We start from the raw sequence: 23,781 nt of genomic DNA, 5'->3' as shown, positions 1-23,781 counted from the left end.
TATATATATATATATATATAAATATATATATAAATAAAACTGTTTAATTGTTGTCATAATTTTCATTTTCTGTCTTTAATGAAACTTCACTGACAAGATTAGCAGTGTGTGGAGGCTGTTGAATCTGACACAAAGACACTGAAGAGTCAATAAAAACTCTAAATCCAGCACAGAGGGGTTCAGTGAATGTGGAGTAAAATGTGTGTAAGTGTGTGAGTGTGTGTGTGTCAGAGACGCTGTAGAAGGACAGAGTGCCATCCTGCCAGTCCAGAAACAGTCCTACTCTCTTAGAGGAGAATGGGATGGGTATGTCAGTGCTTTTTTTATTGTGCCAGACAGTGAAAATCTCATCAGAGCAATCAAGGCTCCAGGACTTTTCATTGAATCCAAACCTACAATCATCACTTCCTCCTTTCCTGCTCATTCCTTTATGTGCCACTGATATAACTGCCCCCCTCCACCCGCTCCATTCGACCTCCCAGTAGTACCGTCCCGACAGACTCTCTCTACACACAACCTGAGGAAAGTAATCAAATCTCTCTGGATGATCAGGATAGGACTGCTGCTCCTCCAAACGTGTCACCTTTCTGTTCTGCTCAGACAGACAGAGATGAATGTTTACTGTGTTTGGATCCAATGTGAGATCACAGGCATCTGAACACAAGAAAAAAAACAGAGGGGAGAATGAGAACACAACAGTGACAAAAGGTGTGTCTGTGTGTGTGTAAACTTACATTTGCGTAGTCCTGCTATAATCATGACATCTCCAGCATGATCCACACTGTAAAGATAAATAAGGTCAATTTCTGCTTTTCTGATTCAATGAGAACATAAAATAAGTGAAATGTGAAAAGTAAATAAAATATACATTTCTGTAGAAAAACTTTCCTATTCATGGGAAGTATGCCCTCTTTCTTCTGTCTTGTGTGAGTTTGTTTGTCTTAGCACATGGCTTTGTTTCCTATACAATTCTCTTTCATTATTCCTCTGCTCCTTCATCCCCTCCTCTATCCCTTTCTGGACACAGTCCTCTTCAGGCACCCATCGCCTTCCTGACCACTACTTAGTCTCTGAGTCCAATCAGCGCTACTCCTCCCAGCAGAGGAACTCACTGTTTGCACTGGAGTGGATTTGGTTTTTGTTGCGTGAGCTTACAGTGTAACCTTCCTTCCCTTTTCTCGCTTAATAAACCTGAATTTATCCCTCCCCTCTCTGGGTCCTCTTTCCAGTGAACATGACTTGACAGCTGTGCAAAAGGCGAATAAAAGAGAGTGATGGAGCGCTTGTTGCATTGACTCTGTTGAAGACTTTGATTATGAAAGACGCGCATCACGTAGCACTACGCTACGTGCAGATGTCAGTATGAGGAAGCTGTACATCTGATTCCCACTGGAAGAATATAACTCACTCTTGATTCAGCCTCACCATCTCTATGTGCTCGGCTGCTGTCATTACAGAGACTGAACAGAGCTAAGGATATTCATCTCATCTGAGTACTATAAAGGAGCCCGTTGACTGACCACAATACCCAAACCTCTCTCATTGTAACCAAGCTCATCTTTCAGTATCCTGACATCCAACCACTAACTGAAGTGTATGTAAAGGCTGTCTTCCCTCACTACTGTTGATTATTGTACTTTATGATTATTAAAGCTGTTGAAACTGATACTCCCCTCTGCGTATTCTGACCGACACACCTGGTTCACTACGATACCTTACTAGCCCTAATAATTCAGGTAGCTTTTCGCTACAACAGCTCCTATACACTTTAACTTCTTTACACTTTGAACTCCAAATAACCAGGAAAAAAGTTAACCGTAATGCCCAACATACTTGAGTTTCTCCAGTTTACAGTGTGGATCCTCCAGTAGATCAGAGAGCAGCTTCACTCCAGAGTCTCCTGGGTGATTGTAGCTCAGATCCAGTTCTCTCAGGTGTGAGGGGTTTGACCTCAGAGCTGAAGCCAGATAACAACACCCTTCCTCTGTCACCATACAGCCAGATAACCTAAGACACGCACATCAATAGTAAAGACCCCAACACTAAAACACATCTTACTACCATGTAAAGGAAACATAAAGGTTGTGATATTTTCTTTTTCTATAAAAGATCTATTCATTTTCATTATTTTTTTTAAGGTTGATATAATAATTTGTCATTTTATGTACAAAAATCAATGAGCTAGAATACTTGTGTAATATAACTGATGTTCTTTCCACATACTTTAAAATGGAGCCAAATTTGGCAAAGATCTGATAAATGCTGTAAGGAGTGTTTCAAAAAAATACACTTTAAATAAAACTCTAAATTGCAGACAGGCACTAAGATGGACCATGGCAAATTCGATGTCACTGTACTCAGTATAGCTCAAGATATCTTACAAGACCAGTCTCATGTGTTTGTAAAATATAGAATTTTTATGACAAAATTCAAAACGGCAGAAGCCCAAATAGGAACATTGGATATCATTCAGCTCAGTATGCCCTACAGAATAAGAGAACAGTCTCTTGATTTCTCATTTCTAAAACTTCCAAATATTTATTTATTTAACCGGGACAGTGCTCATTAATCAACAGTAAAATACTGTAAATAAGCCAGAGTTAGCCCAAATGGCTAATTGTCATTTGTTGCCCCTTACCAGATTTTAAAAAGGCAACCTAAAAATCTAAAATACAGTAAATTAATCACACATAAACATACAATAACATTTACAATTAAACACTAAGGATAATAATGGCAGTATCATAAAGGGGGAAAAAATAACACATGATTACAATATGACTTGCTTTTAACAATTTCTTTAATTTATATTTAAATGTTAAATAATTTGTACTACTCCTTAATTCAGTTGGTAGATTATTCCAATAATTAATGGCTCTAATTGAGAAGACTGACCGTCCAAATGTTGTACGCCTAAACTGTACAGCACAGTCTCCTCTAGTAGTTGCTCTTGTTACTCTGCCATTATTATCCTTCTGCATTATAAACTGGCATAGTGGGGGAGGTCCATAACCATTTAAAATCTTAAAAATCAAGCAAGCATCAACCAAAATGTTTAATATTATCAAAACTCAATAAATTATGTTTTTGAACTATATTGCAATAATGATAATTATTACTCTGATCAAATATTTTAATTTATTTTACTGTTTGTAAACAGATTCAATTGATTTTAAAACGGTTGTGCTTGCTTGTGACCAACTCGTAAAACAATATGTAATATGAGAAAAAAATCATAGAGTGCATTAAGAGTTTTGCTGCTTCTGTTGTTAAAGCATGGTCTTATATGCCTGAAGTTAGCCAAGTTAAATTTAATAATTGTGGCTACCTTTTTAGCATGCTTTTGAAATGTCAGTTGGGAATCAAAAATTACTCTAAGTATTTAAAATCAGAAACAACCTTGAGCTTTTCTCCTTTAACAAATACATTAGGATGAGGAATCACTGTCGGTTTTTGTGAGAAATACATACAGACAGTTTTGCTCATTTTCAAATGTAAATACGAGTTACTCAGCCAACCTGAAACATGGACCAATACCTCAGTTAAAATGTTCACTGCTTGTTGTTTGTTTTTCGCATGCACATACAAAACTTGTCATCAGCATACATTTGAATACTAACAGATGAACAGACTAGCGGCAAGTAGTTTTAGACTTTTAATAACTTTTAAGAAGTTTTAAGCAAATGTAGCTATTATTCATATTTATTGAACAGCTGGTCATGCTGTGCTGAAACTGCTCATGTACCCTCTGGGCATCACTGCTATGACATATATCAAGTTTCATTTGGAGAAACTTTACATTGTGGAGAAACAGCCTCAAGTCCTGTTTGGAGTGCGTATGCATTAAATTCATTTAAGTATTATAAGAGAATGGTTTTGTCTGTCATGATGTTTTATACAATTTTTGCTATCATGGTCTAATGATGATCCGAACTAAATACGGTGAATATCTGATCAGCTGTCTAGGATGAAAAGGTTTTTCAGAATATTCAAAGTGGTATGTTTCAAGGCCAAAAGTTCAAACCATAAGTGAAATTTGCAGTATGATCAGAATGTCTTCTACCTGTGTGCCAAATTTCAAAGATTACTTTTCACTGTTCTGTGGCCTGACAAAGACTTCAAGAGTTGTAGAAGAAGAACGAGATTATCTAAGTAATGTAATGAAATACCTCAGTGTCTTCAGTGTACAGTTTGAACTCCTCAGTCCAGCACAGAGAAATTTCACTCCTGAATTCTGCAGGTCATTGTTACTCAGGTCCAGCTCTCTCAGTGATGAGTTTGATGACTGAAGCGCTGAGGACAAGCCTTTGCAGGATTGATCAGTGAGATTACAGATTGCCAGTCTAAACAGAACAACACATTTTCAAAATAATCAAACAACTATTTAAAGTTCCACTACAAAAGATTTTTTTGTAAAAAATTAACGAAAGTCAATTTGAGTGAAAAGTATCTATGTAGCCTATGCTTTTACATTGTGTGAAAAAGAAACCAATGGCAAGTTTTACAGCAAAAAGTTTAAATTGTTAAATTAAAAGTGATAATAAGGAAAAAGCACAAACTCAGTGTTAACAGGTAAGAGGACTGTTCTGCAAGAACAAACACATTCTCTCTCCTCTAAACAATAACATGCAACTGTCATTCCTTTATCCTGTAAATATTGCAAAAAATTATTGATACTTAATATCATTACAGGATATAACTGTAAAATGCAAATGCTTTAAAAGAACAACAAATCTGTCAAAGAACCTGACAGGACAGGTTATATGCTCATGCGTTTGTTTGAAGGGCTTAATATAATGTGTTGACATGTCTTAGGCAGCATGGATTGTGCAATTTTTCCATCACTCTGTGACCTTCACTATTTTTTCAGATGTGTTTTGTCTATGTCCTTAATGTTAATCAAACTACAGAATAAAAACAGACTTCACTGCTCTTGACTAAATAACTTTTGTAGTTTTAATAAGAAACAGTGTGTATTTAATTAATACAGTAAATAAACATAAAAACTAATAATTGGGTCCCTGAACAAAGGGGGAGGGGGGGGGGCAATATCAAAAGTCAAGACATTTGCAAATTCTTGAACACATCTGGGGGGACACATGGTTACCTGTCTTTTAACACTGCAAGGACGATCAGCTGTCCTTTCTGTCTCCCTGTAGCCCTGTCTTAGGCATCTTACATTACGCATATTACAGTTTATTGCTCTGGCCAAATCTGCAGTCCTCACGCCACACAGGTGAACAGGACCTTAAGCATACTTCTGGTGTTTTTCCAGAGTCAGCAGAAATGCCTCTTTAATGTCCTAATTTATTATAATGGTGACCTTAATTGCCTTCTGCCTGTTAACTGTAAGTGAAAGGAGTAAGTGTTCCCTTTCGAACGTTCTCTCACGTTGTGTATGGGGAAACTCCTATTTACACTGATATTGAAGCCTGATTTGTTCACGTTTGTGTAGCTGCACAAACCGATGGTGCTCTAGCCCGCCAGAATGGGCGGAGCCGACCCCTATATAAGTCGACTCAGAGTGCCATTTCATCAGAATATTCTCCTTCAGCGACGAGGATCATCTCTTTGCTGACACTGGACGGAAGAAGCCGAAGAAGGAAAGAAGCTCTCTCTGCTCACTGCTGTTGAAAGAAGCCCCGGTAGTGGAAGAAGCGGCGCGGACACCTTCTCCTGCGGCTATCCGGCTGAATAAAAGAGCAAATTTGAGCAAATTTCCAAGCGTGCATTGCTTCAAATGTCGAGCCGCGAGTGTGACTCGTGCAGGGATCCCCTGCTTGAGTCTGACTGGCACAGAGAGTGTGTCACCTGTCTGAGCATCGCCCACGCAGAGGCTGTGCTCGCTGGGGGTACATGCTCTCATTGCGAAAGCATGAGCCTCGCCAGTCTTTGCTCGTGGGTCGCCTTCTTTAATGAAGTCGGTCCTCCCCGCTCTGCTCTCCCGTTTCCTCTCTCCCCCGAGAGAAAGAAACAGCGGAGCAGCGGGATTCTGACAGCGGGCTCGAGTGATGTCATGTCGGCTCTGCGCCCTCGTGCCCCACCCTCCCTGCGCCTCACCGAGTCGCAGGTGTTCTTCACGCAGGAAGATCAATGCCCCTCTTCTGCTGCGAGCGGCTTGATTTCCTTCGGCGTCTCGGAGGAATATTTGCCGTCGATGACTCTGTATCTCTGACAGCGTCGGATACAGAAGAGTGTGAGTGTTCCGGCAAAGATCGCGACGCCCCACCCTCTCCTCGCTCAGCACGGCCGAACGTGGACAGCGAGCTGATCCCGGTTGAGGCCGCCCATGGCCTGCTCGACGAGTTGTTCCTGAAAGGACGCCGTCAGCGATCTTCACACCAGCGGCACGCTCCATTCTTGCCTGCAGTTCATAAAGAACCGACCAAGACATGGCGTGCCCCCTATTCGGAACGTCCGAGCTCATCCTCTTCAACTGCTCTCACCACCGTTGACGGCGCTGAAGAAAGAGGATACAGCGGACTTCCCCCTCTGGAAGAGGTGGTCGCCGCCCACCTGTGCACGCCATCCACCCTCAGTCTGAAAGCCCGCGCAGCGCATCCATCGAAGCCCTGCAGGACTACCTCAGCCCTGGCCAATACAGCATATGCAACGGCCGGCCAGGCCAGCTCTGCGCTGCATTCTATGGCGGTTCTCCAGGTGTTTCAGGTCAAACTTCTCCGGTCTATGGACGAGTCTGGCCAAGATCACGAGGCTTTTAAGGAGCTGTGCACAGCAACAGATCTGGCTCTGCGCGCCACGAAAGCAAAGGCTCAGGCTATTGGCAAGACCATGGCCAGCCTGATGGTGCTGGAGCGCCACCTATGGCTGAATCTCACCTAGATCAGGGACGCTGAGAAAATGGCCTTCCTCGACTTGCCAGTCTCACCGAAGGGGCTATCCGGCCCAGCCATGGACGGGTTTGCTGAGCATTTTACGGAGGCACAGAAGACGTCGCAAGCGCTGCGTCACTTCCTGCCTAAGCGCTCCAGCGCTGCGGCCCCAAGCCGCCAGAAGACCCCTTCCACTCAGCAGCTTGCTAAGCCAGAGCCACCTCAGCCTCAGCAGAAGTCTGAGCCTGGGCTCAAGCAGCCCTACCAGACGACTAAACGCTACGCGTTTCCAAAGCGCCAAGGGCCTCGCCTCCGTGTAGTGCTGGACCCTGAGCTGCAGAAGCCGTCCTGATCTGCCTGCAGAGAGGAAGAGGAGAGGGTCGGTTTTCAGAATGTTAAATTTGAAACAGATCCTTGTGCAGGTTTGTCCCGAGGACTGGTTTCTGACAGTGGATCTGAGAGATGCGTACTTCCACATCCACATAACCCCCCACCACAGACTGTTCTTGAGATTTGCGTTCGAGTGAGTGGCCTATCAGTACACAGTCCTACCATTTGGACTGTCTCTGGCCCCTCGCACTTTTAAGAAGTGCATCGACGCGGCTCTTTCCCCTCTGTGACAGATGGGAATCTGCGTTCTCAATTACCTCGACGATTGCCTGGTTTTAGCCAGAACAGAACGGGAACTAATCGCGCACAGATCGCTGCTGATCAGCCATCTGGAGCGCCTCGGGTTGAAAATCAACCCACACAAGAGTCAGTTGCTCTCCAGACAGCGAGCGGTCTTTCTGGGGACTGTTATAGACTCGACCCGAATGCGGGCGTGGCTTATGCCGGATTGGTCCCTGACTATTCAGCGACTGGTGGCATCTTTCAAGCCAGGGACTTTGCGTCCCCTCAGGACTTTCCAGAGGATGCTCGGCCTAATGGCGGCTGCCTCCTCTGTGATTCCTCTAGGCCTGCTTCACATGCGGCCTCTCCAATATTGGCTCAAAGCCCATGTCCTGTCCCACTCCTGGTGCCTGGGCCGGTTTTATGTCAGGGTAACCCATCGCTATATCAAGGCTGTGGCCCCTTGGATGACATCTCGCCTGTTTCAACCAGGCATTCAGTTGGGACTGACCTCCAGGAGAAAGGTGGTTACTACGGATGCCTCCATCACGGGTTGGGGCGCTCTGTTAGAGGGCTGTCCGGTATCTGGCTCCTGGTCAACCCACGAGCGGCGCCTTCACATCAACTGCCTCGAAATGATGGCGGTTTTCCTGGCCCTGAAAACCTTCCTGCCAACCTAAGGTACTGTCAACTGCGTTCAGAGCCCAGGTTATTACCTTTCTAGCGCTCCCCGCTGCAGACGGCAAGCAGGGTCCCAATCCGCTCTGCCCAGTGAGGGCCCTTAGAGTGTACATTGAGCGCTCTGGTCTTTTCAGACAATCAGAGCAGCCTTTTGTCTGCTTCAGAGGCCGCTGTGAAGGGCTGCCGGTTACGAAGCAAAGACTTTCCTGCTGGATAGTAGATGCTATAGCCTTGGCTTATGCCTCAGAAGGCTTGCAATGCCCCATGGGGTGAGGGCCCACTCCACCAGAGAAATGGCCTCCTCCTGGGCGTGGTCCAGTGGAATTTCTATAAGTGAGATTTGTGTGGCCGCCGGCTGGTCGTCACCGTCCACTTTTGCCAGATTCTACAATTTAGACGTCCCCACATTGCAGGCATGGATTTTGTCTATTTAGTTTGCTTATTTCCCCCTGAGGGTGGAAATAATTATATCTGTAGTCCTCAGCAGTGTTTGGGACTCAGTTTGGCTCATGTTCTTTGGAGTCCTTAATTAAGTGCTCCTAGACTGGGCTCGCAGAGCAGGTAGTTCTATATCTGCTCGTAGCACCGCGTGATTGGATGTGTTCCCCATACACAACGTGAGAGAACGTTAGAAAGGGAGCGCTCCAGTTACTGACGTAACCTTGGTTCCCTGAGATAAGGGAATGAGCGTTGTGTCACTTGCCATGCTACAAAGCCATGACTGTCGCTTCAGTCTAATGATTCTGATGAAATGGCGCTCTGAGCCAACTTATATAAGGGTCGGCTCCGCCCATTCTGGCGGGCTAGAGCACCATTGGTTTGTGCAGCTACACAAACGTGAACAAATCAGGCTTCAGTATCAGTGTAAACAGGAGTTTCCCCATACACAATGTTTGTTCCCTTATCTCAGGGAACCGAGGTTACGTCAGCAACCGGAGCGTTTTGTTTGTTTATCTCTCTCAAGCAGGGGCAGAAGCAATACCATCAGCAATACCAGTTGATTGTAAATAATAAATATTTGTGGTACTGTGAACAGAATTAAGCATTGCTGTCAGTCTAATATATAATTGTAACATGGTCAAAAATGAAGCTGGGATATTACACCTTTCTATGATAAATAATTAGTCAAGATTAAATATGTTATAATTATATATTTTTATTATTACCAGTATTTTTTTTTCCATTTATATTTGATGCCAATTTACAAATATATTCATCACAATTCTAGCCCTACCGAGTAATGTTGCAAACGGTCCCTTTGTACGGTGGCCGAGAGAGCTCAAAGTGCTGCAAATGAAAAAACACATGGAAATAGAAAAAAAAAACACCTGCAAATTAAGAAAACATCTTCATCAATTTGACAACACGCGCGCTGCAAATTCTCACAACACAACCAAATACAGAAACGCGCTGCAAATTCTCACAACACAAAGAGCTCGGTCCCAAACCTCCTCGCTGTGTTGCACCCAATCTGTGACCGAGGGTAGGTCGGTGGGTTCGCCAGACCAGGGAAACAATGGTGGTTGAAAACCCAGAATGCATTTGAACGGTGTCATCCCTGTGGCTGGTTTCACCAATGAATTCTGTGCGTATTCTGCCCAAAATAGATACCTGCTCCAGTCCAATTGTTGTTGCTGACAGTATGAACAGAAACGCGCTGCAAATTCTCACAACACAAACAAATACAGAAACGTTCTGCAAAGACTCACAACGCAAACAAAGAAATGCTCTGCAAGTACAAAACAAACAAACAAAAACAGAAATGCACCGCAAATATGCACAGATGGAAATGTTTAAGGGAAGCACGTTCCTTTGTTTGTGTTGTGAGAATTTGCAGCGCGTTTCTCTATTTGTTTGTGTTGTGAGAATTTGCAGGACGTTTTTGTATTTGCAGCGCGTTTCTGTATTTGTTTGTGTTGTGAAAATTTGCAGCACGTTTCTCTGTTTGTGTTGTGAGAATTTGCAGCGTGTTTCTGTATTTGTTTGTGTTGTGAGAATTTGCAGCGCGTTTCTGTATTTGTTTGTGTTGTGAAAATTTGCAGCATGTTTCTGTATTTGGTTGTGTTGTGAAAATTTGCAGCACGTTTCTCTGTTTGTGTTGTGAGAATTTGCAGTGTGTTTCTGTATTTGTTTGTGTTGTGAGAATTTGCAGTGCGTGTGTTGTCAAATTGAATCTGAACACCTGGTTGCAGAGCAGTTCGGCGGTTTCGAAGGCTGTGGGGAGCTTGGGTAGAGGAATTAGGCGGCAGGCTTTGGAGAATCGGTCTATGATTGTGAGTATGGTGGTGTTACCTTGGGAATTGGGTAGGTCGGTGATGAAGTCGATGGCGATATGAGACCAAGGTCGTTGTGGTGTCGGTAGTGGTTGTAGCAGGCCGGCCGGGAGCTGTCTGGGTGATTTGGAAGTCTGACACGTCTGCCCAAAATAGATACCTGCTCCAGTCCAATTGTTGTTGCTGACAGTATGATCTGAGGAATCGAATCACCTCCTGATTAAGAAGTTCTGTTTGCCCGTTGGATTGAGGATGGTAACCGGATGTAAGGCTGATGTTGACATTGAGGTGTTTGAAGAAGGCGGATTATACTTTTGAAGTGAATTGAGGCCCTCGGTCTGACACAATATCTCCGGGTAGGCCATAGAATTTGAACACTTGGTTGCAGAGCAATTCGGCGGTTTCGAAAGCTGTGGGGAGCTTGGGTAAAGGAATTAGGCGGAAGGCTTTGGAGAATCGGTCTATGATTGTGAGTATGGTGGTGTTACCTTGGGAATTGGGTAGGTCGGTGATGAAGTCGATGGCGATATGAGACCAAGGTCGTTGTGGTGTCGGTAGTGGTTGTAGCAGGCCGGCCGGGAGTTGTCTGGGTGATTTGGAAGTCTGACACGTGATACAGTCCTGGATGAATTTGGTGGTGTCGGTCAGCATAGTGGACCACCAGAATCGATTCTTGAGCAGGTGTACTGTGGCAGTGATTCCAGGATGACCTGAGCTGGGTGTAACGTGTACCTGAGAGAGCAGTCGCTGTCGTTGGGGTTCCAGCACATAAGTGAGGTTGGCAGGGCATTCGGGAGGCGGTGGATCTTGGAGGTTCATATGTTCGATCTCGGTCATGATATCCCACTGTACAGGTGCCACGAGAAGGCTTTCAGGAAGGATAGTGTCGCTAGAGGTGGCTTCAGCGCGTTTCTGTATTTGTTTGTGTTGTGAAAATTTGCAGCATGTTTCTGTATTTGGTTGTGTTGTGAAAATTTGCAGCACGTTTCTCTGTTTGTGTTGTGAGAATTTGCAGTGTGTTTCTGTATTTGTTTGTGTTGTGAGAATTTGCAGTGCGTGTGTTGTCAAATTGATGAAGATGTTTTCTTAATTTGCAGGTGTTTTTTTCTATTTGCATGTGTTTTTCCATTTGCAGCGCGTTGAGCTCTCTCGGCCACCGTACCTTTGTGCCACCAGGTGGTGATTTTACAAACAGATTAAACCGTGACTTTGCATTGATAATAAGCATTGTAACTGCAATGAGTTTTTTCTGGGAACAGAAAAAGAAATATCATATGTATTCAGTACTCAAGGGTAAATACCTCAGAATCTGCAGTTTACAGTAAGGACTCATCAGGCCAGCAGAAAGCAGCTCCATTCCTGAATACTGCTGATCATTGTTACATGGATCTCTCTGCAGGTAATTTGATGGTTGTGAAACTAAAGCGAAATCTTCAAATGATTTATCTAGGAGTTTGAAGACAGCAAGTCTAAACAGAACAAAGTGCAAAAATCATCATGTAGCTTTTCAAAAACACCAGTAATACTTTTTCAAATTAATTTCTGATTTTTCAAAGGTAGCTGGTTTATACTTTGAAAAACACTGATGTTGATTCCATCAGTACCCAATTGCTTTTGTAATAAAAAAATAAGTAAGTCACAAACCTCCGTTTCTCCAGTTGAAACTGTGGACCGTTCTCTCCTGATTCATGCAGGTTATTGTTACTCAGGTCCGGCTCTCTCAGAAGAGGGTCTGATGATTGTAGAACTGAAGCCACACTTTTACAGCATTCATCAGTGTGATTACAGTATATAAGTCTGTAACAGAGGAAGAGTAGAAAATAATAACATTTATACTACGGGTCCGTTGAATGCTTGAATCTGATTGGCTGACAAACGTTCTGAGGTGTGCAATTATTTTCAGGGAAACGCACGGCGAACGTAGTTCCAGGCAGCCAACACTGCCTTGACTTTCTTCTCGTCCATGGCTACCCCCTCCTGACTGATAATATACCCGAGGAACGAGGTGCTTGTTCGGTGAAACTCGCATTTCTCAGCTTTGGCGTAGAGTTGATACTTCATGAGGCGTTTCAGCACAGATCTAACATGGTGGATGTGTTCCTCCAGAGTGTTTGAGTAAATCAGGATATCGTTGATGTATACAATTACCCATCGGTCGAGCATGTCCCGGAAGATGTCATTCATGAACAATTGGAAAACTGAAGGACTGTTTGCCAGGCCGAACGGCATAACCAAGTATTCATAGTGCCCACTAGTGGTGGAAAACGCCGTCTTCCATTCGTCTCCTTCACGGATGCGAATTAAGTTGTAAGCGTTGCATAGATCTAGAAGCTGTTCTAATGCGGCTGGAACTAGGGGCAACGGGTAGCGAAACTTAATGGTGATGTCATTGAGGCCGCGGTAATCAATGCATGGCCGCAACCCTCCGTCCTTTTTCTTTACAAAGAAGAACCCGGCTGAGGCAGGAGAAGTTGAGGGTCGAATGAATCCCTTAGATAGTTCCTCGTCAATGTAAAGCTTCATGGCCTCGGATTCAGGTTGCGATAACAGGAAAATTCTGCCTTTTGGAGGAGTGGTGCCAGGCATAAAGTCGATGGCGCAATCGACAGGACGGTGAGTGGGAAGCTGTGATGCTTTTTTTTGACTGAAGGCGTCGGCGAGGTGTGAGTATTCTGGGGGCAGGTGAAGATTGTTTGTGTCTGGAGCAGGTGAGAGAGAGGCATTACTGGAGGCTTGGGTAATTTTTGACAGGCAACGATCTTGACATGTGACGTCCCATTGAATAAGTTGTCCTTCCCGCCGAGAGATGAGTGGATTGTGTGTGCGCAGCCAGGGTAGTCCGAGAATGATAGTGTGATTGGGCGAGTAGATGATGTAGCATTGGATGAATTCAGAGTGCAGGGTTCCAACATGTAATTTGACTTCTTCGGTGATGCTTAAAATCCTCCCCTCTCCAAGGGGCCGTCCGTCTAGCGCCTCCACTGCCAGGGGAGAGTTACAAGGGGTTAGTTTTAGTTTGTGGTGCTGAGCGAATTCATATGAGACAAAGTTACCAGCCGCTCCGGAGTCTAATAGAGCAGTGGTGGTAATTGTAGTATCATTAACAAGCAGTTTGACTGGTAATTTTATGCTTGAGGCAGAGGTGGTCATGCGAGTGTTTAGACTCACCGATCGGGAACTGGGTGAGGGACGAACTGGGCAGGAAGTCCTCATGTGTCCCGCCTGACCGCAGTAGAGGCACAGTTGATTCTGCATACGGCGTTCCCGTTCCTCGGGGGTGAGGTGAGTGAATCCCAACTGCATGGGTTCGGCTCCGCCGGTGGTTTCAGATGTGAAACGAGGCGTGGCTCGGGTAGAGCGTCGAGAGCGGATCAGATTGTCTATTTGGATAGCGAGATCAATGAACTCACCCAGGTTTCTTCCCTCATCCCGGCAGGCCAGTTCTGACTGTAACTCTGAATTCAATCCTCTCCGGAACAAGAGCTTTAGCGTGTCCTCCACCCACACAGTCTGAGCCGCGAGAGTTCGGAAGGACAGAGCGTACTCAGCTGCTGGCCTTCTTCCCTGAGAAAGGGTTAACAATTGGTCACCCGCGCTTCTCCCCTCAGCTGGGTGTTCGAAAACCTCGCGGAAATGTACCTATACAGCACACAGGAATTACTGCAATCACAAGTGCTCGCACACGCACACTACGGTCACGCAGTTTGCACAAAAAGGTGTTGTCAGCACTGCCCTGACGATTTTATCAGTTAGCCTATACAGTGTAGCAAGTTGAAGGCTACACATGACATTTCTCACTAGCGAGGTAATAACAGCGCTGTTGAGAGACGTTGCTGCAGAACACTGTTGAGTGTTGCGACACATCAGAAGGGTTTGGATCCATTTGCAGTTTATTGAGAATAGTCAGACAATACAGGGTCAAATACCGGCAAGGCAGAACAGTAGAGACAAGGCAGAGACAGAATCGTGAACCAGGCGAGAGATCGGGGCAGGCGGCTAGCAAACAGAGTCCAGGTGAAACAATCCAAGTCGGGGCAGGCAGATAACAATCAGAGAATCAGGAAACAGTCCAAGATCAAAGCACAGAAAACAAACACGGGTATAACGCTCGGAAATGACAGCCGGGGCAAATCAAGACTTCGCAAGGACCATCTGTCGAGCATGTCCCGGAAGATGCCATTCATGAAAGATTGGAAAACTGAAGGACTGTTTGCCAGGCCGAACGGCATAACCAAATATTCATAGTGCCCACTAGTGGTGGAAAACGCCGTCTTCCATTCATCTCCTTCACGGATGCGAATTAAGTTGTAGGCGTTGCGCAGATCTAGTTTGGTGTAGTATTTGGCCTGGCGAAGCTGTTCTAATGCGGCTGGAACTAGGGGCAACAGGTATCGAAACTTAATGGTGATGTCATTGAGGCCGCGGTAATCAATGCATGGCCGCAACCCTCCGTCCTTTTTCTTTACAAAGAAGAACCCGGCTGAGGCAGGAGAAGTTGAGGGTCGAATGAATCCCTTAGATAGTTCCTCGTCAATGTAAAGCTTCATGGCCTCGGATTCAGGTTGTGATAACGGGAAAATTCTGCCTTTAGGAGGAGTGGTGCCGGGCATTAAGTCAATAGCGCAATCAACAGAACGGTGAGTGGGAAGCTGAGACTCCTTTTTCTGACTGAAGGCGTCGGCGAGGTCTGAGTATTCTGGGGGCAGAGGAAGATTGTTTGCTACTGGAGCAGGTGATAGAGAGGCATTGCTGGGGGCGGGTCGAATGAATCCCTTAGATAGTTCCTCGTCAATGTAAAGTTTCATGGCCTCAGATTCGGGTTGTGATAACGGGAAGATTCTGCCTTTAGGAGGAGTGGTGCCGGGCATTAAGTCAATAGCGCAATCAACAGAACGGTGAGTGGGAAGCTGAGACTCCTTTTTCTGACTGAAGGCGTCGGCGAGGTCTGAGTATTCTGGGGGCAGATGAACATTGTTTGCGACTGGAGCAGGTGATAGAGAGGCATTGCTGGGGGCGCGGGTAATTTTTGTCAGGCAATGATCTTGACATTTGACGTCCCATTGAATAATTTGTCCCTCCCTCCAAGAAATGAGTGGATTGTGAGTGCGGAGCCAGGTCAGTCCTAGAATGATAGTGTGATTGGGCGAGTGGATGACGAAGAATCGAATGAATTCAGAGTGCAGGGTTCCAACATGTAATCTGACTTCTTCGGTGATGCTTAAAATCCTCCCCTCTCCAAGGGGCCGTCCGTCTAGCACCTCCACTGCCAGGGGAGAGTTACAAGGGGTAAGTTTTAGTTTGTGGTGCTGAGCGAATTCATATGAAACAAAGTTACCAGCCGCTCCGGAGTCTAATAGAGCAGTGGTGGTAATTGTAGTATCATTAACAAGCAGTTTGACTGGTAATTTTATGCTTGAGGCAGATGTGGTCTTGCGAGTGTTTAGACTCACCGATCGGGAACTGGGTGAGGGACGAACTGGGCAGGAAGTCCTCATGTGTCCCGCCTGACCGCAATAGAGGCACAGTTGATTCTGCATATGGCGTTCCCTTTCCTCGGGAGTGAGGTGAGTGAATCCCAACTGCATGGGTTCGGCTCCGCTGGTGGTTTCAGATGTGAAACGAGGCGTGGCTCGGGTAGAGCGTCGAGAGCGGATCCGATTGTCTATTTGGATAGCGAGATCAATGAACTCACCCAGATTTCTTCCCTCATCCCGGCAGGCCAGTTCTGACTGTAACTCTGAATTCAATCCTCTCCGGAACACGAGCTTTAGCGTGTCCTCCACCCACACAGTCTGAGCCGCGAGAGTTCGGAAGGACAGAGCGTACTCAGCTGCTGGCCTTTTTCCCTGAGAAAGAGTTAACAATTGGTCACCCGCGCTTCTCCCTTCAGCTGGGTGTTCGAAAACCTCGCGGAAATCTCGAAGGAATGCTTCGAAGGTGGGGAATGATGAACCGTCCGTCCTCCAGACAGCGGTGGCCCAATCCAATGCTCTCCCGGTGAGTAGTGAGCAGACGAAAGCAATGCGGCTAGAATCTGTGGGGTACAGCGAGGGCTGTTGGTTGACAGACAGCGAGCACTGAAGTAGGAAGTCCTTGCATTTGGCAGGTTCTCCATCAAATTTCTCAGGGAAAGCGAGTCGTGGGCTGACTGGGGGTGTCTGAGCAGGTGGTGGGTTACTGAGGACAGATGGCGGATTAGTTTGGCAGGTTCTCCATCGAATTTCTCAGGGAAAGCAAGTCGTGGGCTGACTGGAGGTGTCTGAGCAGGTGGTGGGTGACTGAGGACAGATGGCGGATTAGAAACGGCTCCGGGGGGTGATATGCTGATACCTTGTAGTGCCTTGACGAGCTCCTCAGTCAATGTGGTGAGCCGATTTAACTAGTGTTCATGCATGGCGAGCTGTGAGGCCTGAGCAGAGAGTTCTGTTGATAGTTGTAGGAGCGCTGCTGGATCGCTGATCGGCGAAGTCTTCGCATTATTTTTCTAATAATTCAACGGCCCATCGTCAATTATTCCTTACATATTTGACATTGTCCAGTTCTCCTCACTGATCATGACTAATATTTTAAGACAGAAAGCGTCTATCATTGATCCAGTACGCCTGCAGGGTCTGCTTCACCACCAAGAATTGTGGCCACCTAAGCACATGGCTCCAAGATCAACTTCTAAATCTAACAAAACATTTTTATTAATTTCATTTATTTAATTTATTAATTTAATTTAACTCCCTTTGTTTGAGCAAACACCTAAAATTATTTAAAATATTACATTCACATTTAAAATAATTTTTAGATTCATTTCCAAGTGGAAATGTGCTTTGGCATTTATTGTAACACCATGGTCTTCTCATCTGAGCCACAGCCTTGTGGAGCAGTGCTCCGACATGTGGTGGAGCAGCACTGCAGGCGACCCGAGTCTGAGTCCCTGCTCAAGGTCCTTTCCTCTTCTCCTCTCCCATTGTGTCCTATCATTCAAGCCACAAAATATCTTTTAAAATGTTTCTCTCAACACCATTTAAGCACTGTGGCAAAGCATTAGATAATTTTAACAGTTGAGTTGCAGTGTAACCAGGAACTCCTGAAGGATGTTATTTTCTGCTGTCTCTATTTTCTGCCATGATACTTTGAAGGGCGAAACACTGGCTCAGGTTGGATCTTCAGGGTGGATGAGTGGATGTAAAATTCCTGTATCTTTACTAAAATTTAGGCCACCTAGTTCTCCCACCTTACTCACCTCTGGTTTGTTCTGGATAGCCCATTAATGTACAGAAATATTTTGGTCATGGACACCCTCCTCCATGCCCTTTCCCGCTCAAAGTAGGAATGAAGAAGCCAGGAGTATTGAGGAGAGGGCTAATGCATTTTCGTAAAGAAGGCAACTGGAGAGGTGAGCTGCTTACGCACCCCAAGAGTAGAACAAGAAAAGGTAATACGGATGGGTGAACACTTGATTTTGTGGTGGACCCTTCAGTGTCACGCAGTGCTCCTGTCTGAGAGGTGCACCTGAATGGGCATTATATATGCAGAAGCCAAGCTGGAGGACACCCCAAATTTGCCTGTTGAAGGATCTGCCAGCCACTCTGCTATTGGGACCAGATAGGCCCAGATTGTATCTAAGATGCCAACTCTACTGGCAAGTGATAAGGGAAGTAAGAGAATGAAAATCCAAAGGATGCAGGAACAGAGGGAAGATGACTGAGTGAAATACTGGTGTAATGAAGTGACCTCTGGCAGACCAGAGCAATTCTTTGAAATACTGGTGTAATGAAGTGACCTCTGGCAGACCAGAGCAATTCTTTCCTCTCGGTTCATTGTACAAATGCTTGAATGCTGGTACCCCAAACAAGAGGAAGACCATCATGACACTGGCACAATCCCACCTCCTCACTGGATACCAAGACAGGCTTAACTAGCCTGGGCTAGATAGATTGGTGAAGTGATTTTGTCAGTGCTGTAAAGTGTACTAAATTTAGAAAAAGACTGCCAGGGGTTGATTGGTCAATTTATTGCATCATTAGTTCATAATTTTTGAAAATCACAAACCTCTGTTGTTTCAGTTGACTCTGTGGACTCTTCTCTCTGTCCTGCAGGTTATTGTTACTCAGGTCCAGCTCTCTCAGAAGAGAATCTGATGATTGTAGAACTGAGCTCACAATTTCACAGCATTCATCAGTGAGATTACAGCCTGCAAGTCTATAACAGAGGAAGAAGTAATTAAATTAGTAAATTCAGATTTTCTACATTTGTCACTGTCAAAATTCGTGATTGAGACTAAAATCCTGTGCCATCAAAGCATCTAGTCATCATTAATCCAGCACACCTGAAGGCAGCTGCAACCCCACCAAGGACACATGAGAATAATTTAAGGAATGTGGCAAACCAGCCACGCACAGGTCAGCATCATCGCTTACAACCAGAAGTGAAGTGACAGAATGAAAAAGTTCGATTTCTAAAGCCATTTTAATGAATGTAACAGTACAACAAGTTTTTGTAGAAGAGCTATTGCTTATGCTATAATTTCAATGTATGGCCTACTGGTATTCTTTTCATTGTTAACACTGCTTCTCTGAAGGACAACAAAATACCACAGACTGACACAGACCACATCAGTGGTCAGAGTGGCTACAGAATTTACAAGAGAATATACATTGTAACAATTTTTTGAATATTTGTGATACTTGTTTTATCATAGTTTTTTTCTGAATATCAAGTCATGTCTTACAATTCATTTAAATTAATATTGAATCATGTCATGTCAACACTCACAAAGCTTTTCTGCAGTTGTTCACAGCTGGCATCAGTATTCTTCTGCCCTCCTCTGTTGTGTTGTATTTCTTGAGGTCAAGCTCATCCAGCACCTTCTCTGACATCTGAAACATGTAAGCTATTGCTGAACAGTGCGCAGCAGAGAGGTTATCCTCTGAGTGTTTGTCTGATTTCACGAAATCATGAATCTCTCTATACAGAGTCTGATCCTTCATTTCAAGCAGATAGAGGAGCAATCTGATGGACCTGTTAGCAAAGAGATTACGTCCATCTTTGATTTTGTCTTTAATGTACTGTGTGGTTTTTCTAATGCTCTCTGGGCAGTTCTCTGTTCTTGTCAGTAGATCTTCTAAGAGTCTCTGATTGGAATCCAGTGAGATGCCCAGCAGGAATCGGAAAAAGAGATCTAAGTGTCCATTTTCACTCTCAAGGGTTTTATAAACAGCTGTTTTTAGTAGTTCACACAGAGAGTTCTCCTCAGACCTGTACCTTTCATATTTATGACCCTGAAATAACTGCAGTGATTTTGTGTTCTTGACTATATGGGAGTAAAACACATAGAAAGCAGCAAGAAACTCCTGAAAGCTCAGATGTATAAAGCAGTAGACCTTTTTTTGAAAAATCACAGATTCCTCCTTGAAGATCTCAGTGCAAATCCCTGAACACACTGTGGCATCAGTGACGTCTATGCCGCTCTCAATCAGGTCCTCCTCATAGAACATCACATTGCCCTTCATCAGCTGTTTGAAAGCCAGTTCAGCAAGTTTCACAATAATTTCTCCGTTGGACTGCAGGAGTTTCTCTGGATTTTTCTCTTCATATTTCTGATTCCTCATTTTGATCTGAATCAGCAGGAAGTGTATGTACATTTCAGTCAGAGTTTTAGGGATTTCTGCACTCTCATCTTGTTTCAGGTGGTTTTGAAGCACAGTGGCTGAGATCCAGCAGAAGACGGGGATGTGGCACATGATGTGGAGGCTTCTTGCCCTTCTGATATGTGAGATGATTCTGTTGGCTTGATGCTCGTCACTGATTCTCTTCTTGAAATATTCCTCCTTCTGAGGGTCACTGAATCCCTGAATTTCTGTCACACGGTTGATGTATGTGGAGGGGATCAGTTGGGCTGCTGCTGGTCTGGAGGTGATCCAGATGTGAGAGGATGGAAGAAGATCTCCTTTGATGAGGTTTGTTATCAATACACCCACTGATGAAATCTCAGTAACATCAGAAACTTTCTTAGTGTCTGAAAACTCCATTGCAATTCTGCTTTCATCCAGACCATCAAAAATGAACACAACTTTACAATTTTCATAAATCTTAGAGTCCAGAACTTGAAGTTCAGGATGAAAGTCCAGCAGAAGTCTGTGAAGACTGTACTGGTGATCTTTAATCAAGTTCAGTTCTCGAAATGGAAGCACAAACATGAAATCTACATCCAGATTGGCTTTTCCCTCGGCCCAGTCCAGAATGAACTTCTGCACAGAGACAGTTTTTCCAATTCCAGCGATGCCTTTAGTAAGAACAGTCTTGATTTGGTCTTTCTCCTCACATCCTGGTTCAGGTAAGGGTTTAAAGATGTAATTGCAGTGGATTGGAGTGTCTTGTGACTGTTGTGGTCTCTGTATGTTCTCCATCTGTACAACCTCATGTTCTTCACTCACTCCTTCACTCTCTCTTTCTGTGATGTAGAGCTGTGTGTAGATTCTGTTCAGTAAAGTTTGATTCTTTCGTAATTTGATTCCTTCAAATAAGCTCTCATATTTGTTCTTCATGCATGTTTTGTGAGTGTCTCTGATTCTCTGGTGCCTGATGTTGGTCTCCACTAAGGAAGTGCAGGTCAGATGATTCACAGATTTCACCAGATCATTATGTTCATCACTGGAGAGACAGCAACAAAAAAAAGTAAAACAACAAATGTGAAAGTACAGAAAACGATTATACAAAAATATAAATCATGATTTAATATTTTTATAGTTAGAACAGGAAATGACCTGCATACATAAAGGTTTACTGTAGAAACATGTTACCGATGTCCATTAGACTTTCTAATTCTAGTTAAAAATACAGTGCATTTTTTTCTTGTTTTGTTGTTTTTACAATGTTAGTTTCAGAAGCATCTGCACATACAACTGCTAGGCTTAATCTTTGAGACAAGCATGTTACTTGCAGTATAAACTATGTAGTCAGACATTAGCATAGCCTTAGGAAAGGGAAAAAACTGCTTTTGAGCAACACCAGGATGAGTAAATACTGCCTGAATTTAAATTTTTGGGTGAACTATCCCTTTAAATTTACACTAAAAAATTAAGATATTGGAAACTGTATTTTCCATTATTTGCATACATCTACATTTTTACATACAGTAAATACTGCACATTGAACATGGCAAAATTCAAATGTATTCTGAGATGACTAAGTTAACATTTTCACATCCCTACCATTAATCATTGCTGTTCTCTCAATTTTCTGACAAGCCCTTTTGCCTAATTTTATATAGAAGAACTGTCCCAGATAGCAAAATTGTTTGGGGCAAATACAGCTCTGGAAAAAATTAAGAGACCACTCCCAATTTTTCTTAAATCAGCATCTGAATTTCTCAGACCACATTGCTAAAACTGCCCGGTCCTGCAGATTTGTTTTATACAACATTAGGAAGATAAGGCCCTTTCTTTCAGAACATGCAACAGAACTCCTTGTTCAAGCTCTTGTTTTGTCCAGACTGGACTACTGTGGTCACCGTTATTTTGCCAAGTAAGACATGTTCCTGGATCAGCATCTTTTATTGATCCTGGATCGACATTACTGTCCAAAAATATAGACCTAACCCAATCCCGATGTCCATTAGACTTTCTAATTCTAGTTAAAAATACAGTGCATTTTTTTCTTGTTTTGTTGTTTTTACAATGTTAGTTTCAGAAGCATCTGCACATACAACTGCTAGGCTTAATCTTTGAGACAAGCATGTTACTTGCAGTATAAACTATGTAGTCAGACATTAGCATAGCCTTAGGAAAGGGAAAAAACTGCTTTTGAGCAACACCAGGATGAGTAAATACTGCCTGAATTTAAATTTTTGGGTGAACTATCCCTTTAAATTTACACTAAAAAATTAAGATATTGGAAACTGTATTTTCCATTATTTGCATACATCTACATTTTTACATACAGTAAATACTGCACATTGAACATGGCAAAATTCAAATGTATTCTGAGATGACTAAGTTAACATTTTCACATCCCTACCATTAATCATTGCTGTTCTCTCAATTTTCTGACAAGCCCTTTTGCCTAATTTTATATAGAAGAACTGTCCCAGATAGCAAAATTGTTTGGGGCAAATACAGCTCTGGAAAAAATTAAGAGACCACTCCCAATTTTTCTTAAATCAGCATCTGAATTTCTCAGACCACATTGCTAAAACTGCCCGGTCCTGCAGATTTGTTTTATACAACATTAGGAAGATAAGGCCCTTTCTTTCAGAACATGCAACAGAACTCCTTGTTCAAGCTCTTGTTTTGTCCAGACTGGACTACTGTGGTCACCGTTATTTTGCCAAGTAAGACATGTTCCTGGATCAGCATCTTTTATTGATCCTGGATCGACATTACTGTCCAAAAATATAGACCTAACCCAATCCCTACCCCTAAATCTAACCCTACCCATAATTTATTCCTAAAATCAGAGGGAAATGAATCATCAGATCAATCAACCAATAAGAATTGAGGGATAAGTTTTCAAGAAATGTCAGTTTTAAAAACATTCTGGTTGATTAGAATGTTGTTCCAGGATCAACAAGGATGTTAATCCAGGAACATGTTGTAATTAGTGAAATCACGTTCAATGGACTATTGCAAAGCTCTCTTGGCAGATCTTCCAGCCAGTTCTATCAAACCTTTACAACTAATCCAGAATGCGGCTGAAAGATTAGTCTTTAACGAGCCGAAAAGAACGCATGTCACACCTCTGTTCATCAATTTGCACTGGCTACCAGTAGCTGCTCGCATAAAATTCAAGGTATTGATGTTTGCCTACAAAACCACCACTGGCTCTGCACCCCTTTACCTAGATTCACTACTTCTGACTTATGTGCCCTCCAAAAGCTTGCGTTCTGCAAGTGAACGGTGCATTATAGTGCCATCCCAAAGAGGCACAAAATCACTGTAACAAAGTTCGTAGAAGAAGGCGGGAACCGGCGAACATTTAAACAAGACTTTAATAATCAAATAAACAAACACAAAACGAATGTAAAAGTTCACGGACGACTGCCGCATAAAACAACAACATAAAGTCCAGGGGCCTCATGTATAAAACTTTACGTAGATTTCATCCTAAATGTGTGCGTACGCACAAAAGCTAGATTTTGCGTATGTACAAAAGTTTTCAGATTTATAAAGCCATGTGTACGCCAGAACCTGCGCAAAATTGCCTTTGTAATACCCAGTCAGCGAAAGATTGTGCGTACATGAATCTCCACCCCGTCTCCTCCCCGAAATAGCCATTTATGGAGCTTACAAGGCCTAGTTTTAATATGCATAACGTCATCTGCATATCATTTCCATGCATATTCCATCCACGTGACAACATGTTTAACGCAGTTAAGGGTACATTGCTCCTTT

General features: G+C 43.7%; 1 protein-coding gene across 1 annotated transcript in view; it reads right to left on the bottom strand.

Annotated features, from left to right (window-relative positions):
* Window positions 1-36: 36 nt before the first annotated feature.
* LOC107710236 (NACHT, LRR and PYD domains-containing protein 12-like) overlaps window positions 37-23,781 on the bottom strand; it is a 43,987-nt gene continuing 20,242 nt past the window's right edge. The window contains exons 4-11 of the mRNA XM_016514973.1: window positions 19,166-19,757; window positions 18,443-18,592; window positions 12,044-12,196; window positions 11,701-11,868; window positions 4,170-4,343; window positions 1,834-2,007; window positions 735-781; window positions 37-654 (exon numbers count right to left, since the gene is read on the bottom strand). Coding sequence (XP_016370459.1) covers window positions 44-654; window positions 735-781; window positions 1,834-2,007; window positions 4,170-4,343; window positions 11,701-11,868; window positions 12,044-12,196; window positions 18,443-18,592; window positions 19,166-19,757 — 2,069 coding nt within the window. The 3' untranslated portion in view covers window positions 37-43. The remainder of the gene's footprint in view (window positions 655-734; window positions 782-1,833; window positions 2,008-4,169; window positions 4,344-11,700; window positions 11,869-12,043; window positions 12,197-18,442; window positions 18,593-19,165; window positions 19,758-23,781) is intronic.

The sequence above is a fragment of the Sinocyclocheilus rhinocerous genome, unplaced genomic scaffold (assembly GCF_001515625.1).
Source record: "Sinocyclocheilus rhinocerous isolate Xijiao unplaced genomic scaffold, SAMN03320098_v1.1 scaffold1167, whole genome shotgun sequence".
NCBI lineage: Eukaryota > Metazoa > Chordata > Actinopteri > Cypriniformes > Cyprinidae > Sinocyclocheilus > Sinocyclocheilus rhinocerous.
The sequence above is the reverse complement of the archived record's forward strand: the minus strand, read 5'-3'. Positions and strand labels throughout refer to the sequence as shown.